At 33.4% G+C, this 10,423-nt stretch overlaps 1 protein-coding gene across 1 annotated transcript; it reads right to left on the reverse strand.

Moving 5' to 3' along the window:
* Positions 1–5,379: 5,379 nt before the first annotated feature.
* Positions 5,380–9,924, reverse strand: LOC148203905 (ABC transporter A family protein). Its single transcript, XM_088106657.1, has 2 exons — positions 9,763–9,924; positions 5,380–5,773 (listed from the first exon to the last, which is right to left on the reverse strand). Exons 1-2 carry the CDS (start codon positions 9,883–9,885, stop codon positions 5,678–5,680), a joined length of 219 nt encoding a protein of 72 aa, XP_087962783.1. The 5' UTR covers positions 9,886–9,924; the 3' UTR covers positions 5,380–5,677.
* Positions 9,925–10,423: the final 499 nt, after the last annotated feature.

Genomic DNA, 10,423 nt, shown 5'->3' on the forward strand with positions numbered 1-10,423 from the left:
ATGAATCATATGTTTATGTCAAAGCCTTATGGTCAGACCACTTTCTGCCTACTTTCATAAACCTCGGGTATTACTTTGCTCATATCAAGCTCTCATGGTATAAACCGAACATACTACTCCCAATAGTAAACATCATTTCATAAGTAATGATTTCTTATATCCACTTCAACATTTCATAAAATCAACAATTCATACCCTCTTATCCACCTAACTCAATCATGTTCATTCTTTAATCATAAATTGACAATAACCCGTTTTGGTGTCAATAAATTAAACATATTGCTAGATATCATACTTCATATTATAAACTCATTTTTCCCATAACGAGTATAACTCAACATATTTTCACCAATTCAAAATACATCAACATATCTTAGGAACTACATATTAAAGTTTGGGCTCAATGTAACGATAAATGAAATATATATGTAGTTTTTACCATGATAACTTAAGAACAAAAATATAGTGTTCATCATACTTTTCAAAATTTCGAAATTTATTTCTCAACACATAGACTTCTAATTACAAATCCGAACGGTCAAATTATAGTAATATATATTAGGAATCATACATCAAATTTTCAGGTTGATCTAACGGTCAAATAAAACAGAATCTATATTTTACCGAGAGGACTCAGTAACACAATAACAAGGGTAATTAATTTACTCAAACATGCATAACTTATTTCTCCAAGTACACATTCTTAATTAATGATCCGAACGGTCAAATAAAAAAATAGGTCTTAGGATTCATATATTAAAATTTTAGCTAAATCCAACGGTAAAAACAATTAAAAGGAATGTTTTACCACAGTAACTCGAAAATAAGAAAAATTATAATCATGAAAACTAAATTTACACAAGTGAATAGATAACTACCATTACCAAAATTTTAACATGTTCATAACTCATATTCATGATCATAATATGTATAAATATCATATCTAAGAAAGGATTAGCTCCCCTACCATCAAAATAATCTTAATATAAAAATTCAGGGGAAACAAGAAGTTGAATCTGGCAGAGCCGGTTAGACAACTTCCCATCCTTCCAGAAAGATGCAATAAAAAAATAGATAAAACAATAAAATTTTTGGGGAAACAAGAAGTTGAATCTGGCAGAGCCGGTTAGACAACTTCTCATCCTTCCAAAAATACAATATAAATAAGAAATAAAAGGTCTAGGGAAACAAGAAGTTGAATCTGGCAGAGCCGGTTAGACAACTTCTCGTCCTTCCAAAAATGTAAAGAGATAAGAAACAATAAAAGCTCTGGGGAAACAAGAAGTTGAATCTGGCAGAGCCGGTTAGACAACTTCTCGTCCTTCCAAAAATACAAAAGAAACAAATAAATGTTCTAAGTAAAAATAACGTACAATTAGCATAACATAATCAATATCACGTTTTACAACTATAAAACTTGGTCTCATCACAGAAACATGTTCTCATTCAAAATTCAAGATCATCCAGAAATAAAATACTCCATATTCAAGATTTAGGATTAGACAAAAGCAAAATATTGTATACTCAAGATTCAAGAGTAGCTTCCCTTATCTCTATTACAGACTTAATCTCCTCATTCTCCGAAAACTTCCAGAATGTCCCCTTTGCACAAGTGAATAGATAACTACCATTACCAAAATTTTAACATGTTCATAACTCATATTCATGATCATAATATGTATAAATATCATATCTAAGAAAGGATTAGCTCCCCTACCATCAAAATAATCTTAATATAAAAATTCAGGGGAAACAAGAAGTTGAATCTGGCAGAGCCGGTTAGACAACTTCCCATCCTTCCAGAAAGATGCAATAAAAAAATAGATAAAACAATAAAATTTCTGGGGAAACAAGAAGTTGAATCTGGCAGAGCCGGTTAGACAACTTCTCATCCTTCCAAAAATACAATATAAATAAAAAATAAAAGGTCTGGGGAAACAAGAAGTTGAATCTGGCAGAGCCGGTTAGACAACTTCTCGTCCTTCCAAAAATGTAAAGAGATAAGAAACAATAAAAGCTCTGGGGAAACAAGAAGTTGAATCTGGCAGAGCCGGTTAGACAACTTCTCGTCCTTCCAAAAATACAAAAGAAAAAAATAAATGTTCTAAGTAACAATAACGTACAATTAGCATAACATAATCAATATCACGTTTTACAACTATCAAACTTGGTCTCATCACAGAAACATGTTCTCATTCAAAATTCAAGATCATCCAGAAATAAAATACTTCATATTCAAGATTTAGGATTAGACAAAAGCAAAGTATTGTATACTCAAGATTCAAGAGTAGCTTCCCTTATCTCTATTACAGACTTAATCTCCTCGTTCTCCAAAAACTTCCAGAATGTCCCCTTTGCAACTAGAAATTCTTCCAACTCTCTTCTCTCAAATTTTTTCTAAGTTTTTTGTGTAAATTTTCAGCCTCCCCCTTGGCTATTTATAGCAAAAAAATTTACTATTCATTTTTACTATTCATTTTTACCATTCATTTTAACTATTCATTTTTCTATTCATTTTACTATTACAAAAATAATTTTTTATTCACAATTTGATGAATTCTGATCTCTTATGACTCAAGGCAACGTGGAATACTTATCCCTTCCACAAATTTTTTTTTACTATTCACAATTTACTATTCACTTTTTACTTTTTTTTTAATCTAGTATCTGAATTACAAATATTTTCAAGGGTCTTACACTCGGCACGAACCGCCTCGCATCCAGGGGCGCTCGGGGGCGCTTAGAGGGCGCCCAGCCCCATACCAGTTGACAACAACAATGAAATTTGACTTTTGATGCACTTGGAACCTGTTTTAATGACTAAAGGGGTTCTTTACACATTTGTATTGATGGAAAATCATGTTTATAAGTTAAAACAAACATCCATTTGATCACTAGATCCAAGACTAGGTGTATCAAACCACTTTTGACACTTTAAAAATCCAAATTCACTTCTACAAGTTGCCCAATTTCATTTCTATCGTTTAAAACCATCAATTCTTCCAACTATCAATAATAACACAGTTTCACATCAACAACATACCAGCTCAGAATTTAACATACATACAGATCATACAACAAATTTTTAACATGACACTAACTCCCTTTACCTCTTGAAGACTTCCTTTGTAAACCTTGAATCCATCTCCACAAGACTTGCAGCACCTTGGCCTCCTTGCAACTCCAGAAGCTCTCAACTTTACCTCTCTCACGGATTTTGCAGCAAGAACTTCACTCCCACAAGTGCAGAACCCATTTCCTCCTTTTCCTACACTTGTAGATCTGCCCAAGAGACACCATGGCCCCTTAATCCACAAAGAAACACTTAAAAATTGGAAAGAAGATCTGCCCACGCTCCTCTTTGACCCAAGGGACCAACATTATGGGTCTGGAGCATATTCCCCAACTTTCCACGCAATCCCCACGTGTTTCAGATCTGAAAACGTGAAAACTGACAACGCTCGCGCTAGGGCGCCCCTGGGAATAGGGCGCTGGGGCGCAAGTCCCCCCAGCAGCACAATTGTCGCAACTTTGACAGTCCGGTTGACCCCCTTCCCAAAGTCGAAAATACTCGTATGAGTACTCAAATCAAAGCTCTTTGAGTCTACTATCCAATAAAAAAAATCAACTCAATTGATATTTTCTACAAAAAGTTATAATTAAAATAGTAAACCATGTCAAACTTTGACAGCATTCTATTTTACATTATAACTTGAACTTTTTACAACTTGGTAAATTCTTGAGGTTCTAGGGTCTTACAGCGCTCATTTTCTGAGTATTTGTTAATTAGTGGTTTTAATGATATGTCATGATCGTCTTTGAGCTATTCACAGGAGAAATTTGAGTTATTTGTATGTATAAGAGTGTTTTTGGGGTCTTTGAGATGTTGTTAATCATCTTTCATGTAAGGGAAGCTAAATGTTTTAATGTGCATTAGTTGGATATTATTAATTGAAATTTGTATGTTGAATATGATTGTTATTTGTGCTAAATTGAATGATATGGTTGATTGATTGACTTGAGTGTTTGGTTTGTGTTTGGACTATGGTGATTGAGAGAATTGAGGATCTCATCATTTGAATAAGTTGATACACACAGTGTCATTAAAAATTGTTTTTGAACAAAACACTAAGTCAAGCATACCAATTTGATCATTTGAACATGTCCTTGGTTCTCCAAATCACATATTTGAGTTGATTGCTTTCTGGTATGGCGTTGAGCGGTAAAGGTGTGGTGTTGAGTGTAAGTTTGGTTGTGCAAGTTTAGAAACATTTTTGCTTCAAACTGTTGAGTGCCCTTTTTCACTATTGAGCAACCATTTTTGCGAATGATTTGACGTTGAGCAATGACAAAGCATCCGTTGAGTGTCACTTTTCACTGACAGAGCATCCGTTGAGTGTCACTTTTCACTGCATGTACAAAACCATTTTAATTCCCAATCTTTGAGCCACGGAATGTTGTCTTAAGGTGAGCATTCTCAACATTTTAATAACTACTACAAAAGTGGTCTTCTATCTCAAAATGAAATAAATAATACTTTCATATTTTCAATCCTAAACTCTTCCACCCTATTGTAAATACTTTAATCCCAACTATCACTCTATTAAATTCATATGTGCAATAATCAAATTGAGATGCAAAATAGTTTAACATAATCGCTTATGATAGAAAGGATAATCGACCATGCTCCACTCATAAATGATATTGTTTCCCTGGGCCGATCAATAACAATATTTCGTCCAAAGAAGCTATGCACAACGTGATCTTGGTGTCAAACAAACACATGCACAACACGAAAACTCATCCACAGAAGTTGTGTTACCTCCTTAACAATGTAAATCACACAGATCAAATTCAACATACACCAATACAAGAAAAAAATCATTAATGTATTTTTGGGACCTTATTTGTGCTCATTGATAGTGTTTCCAAGGGTACGTGTGGATCTCCAAGAACCTCCGACTTAAATCAGGGATAGAAAGGAGAACTAAACCTCAATGGTTACCCCAACACAACAACCAAACGTTCTCGAGAAAGGAAAGCAAAATCTGAAGAATTGTTCTATATCGACGGGTTTTTATTGTGGTAATGCAACAACCTTTTACTTTGTTCAAATCTTATCACTGTTGTAACAATGTATCTTGACATTTCTCACCAGTTTGCAATATGAGAAAGGACGATGGAGTCCACTTAATTTATCTTTCTTTTTTCATATGTCAACTTATGGGAACAAACACAGTTTTACCTTTTTAATTTCATTAATTTAAGGATTATCAGAATAGTACGTTACAAATTGGGTATTAGAATGGTGGTTAAACTATTACACAAAATATTCTTTAAGCAGAACATAAAGTTTATTTTCAAGCTATATGTAGCGAATAGAAACAACAAAGAAAACACAATTTTCATATTTAAAAAGATAAAAACAAGTCACTCAAATATTACTCAATTACCACGTACAACCGCGGCGAAAGCTAAATGCTCACGGCCGAAAAATAATCCACACTACATTTGGTGGCACAACAGATCCGTATTCTTTAGACGAAAAGTCAGTGAGATGAGGTGCCATAAAATGAGTCAACTTGAACTTATTCCTGAGGAAAGCAAACCAAAAGTCACTTTTCATAGTAAGTACATTGAATCAGTTTTTTTCCGTAACGGATGCTCAGTCTGGAGTCTATTCTGGTGCTTCAACCTGTTCAGAAGTTTCCGTTTGTTTCAGTTTTTCCAAGGCAGAAATTCGACTTTCTAGTGAATTGTGGAGGCCATTCATCTGGAAAAGCAAGGAAAGTTCGTTTATCAAGTGGAGCAGCACACGAGTTGTAAAAATTACAATGCCACTCTTCAAACAAAACCTAACTCATTCCTTTCCCATGCAAGAAAATGGAGTGAAGAGATGATTGCCATTATGCGTGGTATCACTACAAATGTGTGAGAAATCTATTATGGATTTATTTTTATAAACTTCTCAGTAAACACTTCAAAAATATTAGTATCAGAAAATAAAATAAGTTTTTACTAGCTTATGTATAAATTAGAAGTCTAGTTTAAACAAAAAAAACTACATCTTTGTGAATAAATTAATTTTAGCTTATAGATATGCTTCTTCTGTTTTTCCTTCTTATCTTTGTTTTCTTAGAAATGTTTACGAAAATAAGTTATCCAAACCGGTGTTATTTCCAAATAGCACGGAACAATATGGCTCAATTCCAGGAGTAGACATAATTTGGATTTAAGATTCAAATAGAGAAATTCCAAATAAAATTTGCAGCAAAAAATGTTCTACCGTAAGAACAGTTAGAAAAGAAACCATCTGCATTTTCTAAATTTGATAATAAACAAAAATTTAAAACCATGAGAGAAGAGACATTCATTCGAGACAGCAACAAAGTATGATGGTAGTTTGCAGCTCCCATTGTATTCCTCATTCAAGCAAAAACTTCCACATGCCTCCAAAAAGCTATATTGAATACAACAATATTCATCCACTATTTAATTTGAAAGTCCTTAGAAGAACCACCAAAGAAAATTTATCCCGTTCTAATTATCAACAAACAAGACTAAGTTATTACTGATAAAACCAGTTTGCATACATCCAAGAAGGTAAGGCAGGAAAACACTTGATGGAAATGCACTAGAGATGTCGAGGAGATCTTGTAGAGAACAAAAATATCAATAAATGTTTATTCACAAATTCACGGACAGAGAATTTCATGAGACCCTAATAATAGTTTTAAAAGGCTAAGGAGAAACAGGTCAACGTTGGGAGGAAAATACACATAACAAACCTACAACAGCAAGACCAGTCTTTGCATTAAACAAACTAACTAAAAGCAAGCGCAAAATAAATAAAATACATGTAGACATCCAAGGAATAAACAATAATCTGTTACGTACCTGAGTACGTAAACTAGCCAAATACAACCTTTCACACTCTCTCACACGTATCAGAACAATAAACGAATGATATTGGATGAATGAATCTCTTTTATTGATGGTAATATCTGAATAAACAAGGGCAAACAATAATTGGGAGCATAACCTCCTTCAGTTACTTTGAGAGCATAACCTCCCTCACAAGACAATAATGTCTGTCACAAAACTCAATAATCAAAAGCATGTCTTTAACCCTAGACTCAAACTTTATTCATATTAATTATTTCCCGCCCATCTCTTATTAAATATTTCTCTAGAATATATCTGCATTTAATATAAATATCCTTATATTTAATATTTAATATAAATATCTCTCCGTATATTATCCTAGCATATATCCTTAATTATAAACATCTTATATTGAATATTTCGCTGAATATATATTTATTTACTATAATTAACTTATACTATATTTATTTACTCTTATTAACTTATACTGAATATTCTCTCTGCTTCCCACCGTTCGGCCTGGTCACGCTCCGTTGTCCACCGTCCGACCTAACTTATCCATGCCTTCCACCATTCGGCCTAACCTCTCCATGTCTTCCACCGTTCGGCCTTTACGGTCAATACCGTTCGGCCTCACTTCCCTCCTACCTTTCTTCTCCTTCTCATTACCTCCCACCTTATACCCTAACATAATCCTATTGAACATTTCCAACATATCTGTTGTTAAGAAAGTAAGCCTTAGGTTATTACACAAGGCACCGAGATATAAATATTGGATATCTATTCTATTGCTCATTCTGTAAACATGTAAATATCAACATCATACCATGACTGCCTCTCAATTATCCAAAATTCCAATTAAGTGTGTACAAACCTTGTTAGATATATTAGATATCTTATATAGATATCATATATTTATCTTTTGTCTTTACTTAGCGTGTTGTTATTCCTTATTTGTATTTTGGACTTAATACATATTTCTTCTATTATAAATAGAGTACCTTATGTGTATACTCGACACAAGAGAGGTTAATTTCATACATAGTTTTTACTATATTGAACGTGGTATCTAGAGCCTTGTTCTTTTAGGAAAAAATTTTGGTTGCCTTTGTCATTGCACCTGTCGTAGTCGTAGTTTCGGTTTCAACCGGAGATCACACAGTTTTGATCATCTCGACTAGGCAACCGCCATGCCTTCCACGAGGCCTTCATCGAAGCTCCTACGCACTTTTAGCGTATTTCAAAGTTGTGGATCTACTCCCTTTTCCACCGCACGTGGTAGCGTATCCCATCTCCTCCAGGCAACGATTCAAAGCGTCGAGGTTTTTCTCTTTGCTCTTTCAGGTGCCTTGATTGGAGAATCTTGAATCTTTAGGGTTTCTCTCTCCTGTTCATCTTTGGCTTCTTCCGTTGTTGTCTCTTCTAACCTCTCTTCTGTCACCGGTGCGTCTGACCCGTCCATATATACGTTTTCTCCAATGGGAAAGATGTCTTTTGTTAGTTTATTTATAGCCATGATGACTCTTCAACAATGACCTCTTTATCAACTAGATATTAATGACGATTTGTAAGAAGAGATTTATATGGAACAACCTCTCAGATTTGTTGTTCAAGGAAGTCTTCTGCGCTGATGTGTCATCTTCTATGTCGTTTTCGTAAATTAACAATTTGGTATCACTCGAGGGTAGAAGCACATATTTTTACTAAGTCTTTATAGGGACAAAGAATTGATTATATTTGTAACAAGCTTGGTACATACGATTTGTATGCACCAACTTCAGAGGGAGTGCTAGATATATTTAGATTATTAGATACTTTATAAAAATATCATATCTTTATATTTTATCTTTACTTCATTTGTTATTATTCTTTATTTGTATTTTAAGTTTAGGTCATATTTTTTCTATTCAATACAAGGAAGATTAATTCCATACATAGTTTTACTATATTGAATAAACACAAATCCACCTCTGCTCAGGTCAGGTCAGACAAAAGATGTATTATTAAAATTGAAATGGAACAGAAGATTATCCTTGATGGAACATAAGCCTTTGTTTGGATGGAATGATATAAGGCGAAGATTGAAGAAAGGAAAGGAAGTAAGAGAGAAAGAGACAGGAAATGAGTAGAAAATGAAGTTGTTTGAGTTAAGTGAAAGAAAGTGAAAAATGAGTGAAAACTAAAATAAGACTAAAACTCAAATTAAAAGACGAGGATGGGGATCTTTATCCTTGTACAGAAGTTGGCAAGGGACAGGAAGGAATAAGGGAGACCAACCTAAATCTCTCCCTTCCAATTTTTGGCTAATCTCCTTTCAATTCAATTCATACAAATGCAGGATACAGAAATGAAGCAGCCCACTTTCCTCTGCACAGTCCTGATTCCATCAATCAAAAGACAAAATACAATCATCTAAATAATAAGAAACAAAATGGACACCTTCCCTCCATTTTGTGGCTCATGATAAGTAGAATAGCTTTAAAAATCAGCAACAAAACAGCATCGCTGCAACCATTGTTGAAGACTTTAACATTACGGCAAGAAGGAAACAAATTTATGTGGAAAACAGAAGCCCCATACAAATTGAAATTTTTTTACAAACATTGGCGACATTTCTAACCCATTTATCTTCACAATAATTGTCATCAACTCATCATCGTATCATATCAATAGTATCCCTCTTTCTAACCAAAATTCCAAAAAAGATAATGTAATCAACACCTAGAAGCGCTTTCGATTAACAGCTCACGCAAATGACATTATTAGGGGAACAAAAATACTAAATGCAACATAAATCAACCGAGAAAAAAAATCGAAAACTCCAAAATAATAATAACTAAAAGAAGGGGAAAAAATGACGAGGTTATTTGCGAGTACCTGTTGGGAAAAAGATTGGTATGCCACCTTGTAATCCCTGTGGAGGATGTAGAGACCCGCAAACGACGCAGTTGCAGCCCCGGCGAAGAACGACGCCAATCTCACTCTCATCACATACCCCATTTTGCCCCAATTTCCTTCTCTCTGTTACAGCCTCACAGGTAACAAAAATAATAACCCCTTTCAAATATGCTTGCTAAAACGACGCCGAATGAGATTAAACCACGTGCATCTAAACGACGTCGTTTTCTCTTCACTACATTAGACGAAGGAGTTTCTTCTCCTCAGTTGATTACTCTTTTAATCAAAAATATAATTTACTTCTCAAAACATTTTTCTAATTTGTCAACTTATGTAATTTTAAGACATTTAAATATATTAAACATTTTATTTAAAATTATTTTACTTTTTAAACATTTATAAAATAACTTAAATTTAATGAATTTTATTTTTTATTTAGATAAAGTAGTTCAATAATAATCAAATTAAAAAAAATATTTAAATATCAAATAATTGTTAAAAAAATAGTAATATTAATAATCTTTTTATTGATATTGTCTTTTTTTTTTTAATTTTTTAAGATTTTTTTCATTATATATATATATATATAATATTTAATTTATATCAAATAAAATTTTCTAGTGAGAACTAAATAAGATAA

Source organism: Vigna umbellata, chromosome 2 (genome assembly GCF_029865625.1).
Source record: "Vigna umbellata cultivar VRB3 chromosome 2, Vumbellata_1.0, whole genome shotgun sequence".
Lineage (NCBI taxonomy): Eukaryota > Viridiplantae > Streptophyta > Magnoliopsida > Fabales > Fabaceae > Vigna > Vigna umbellata.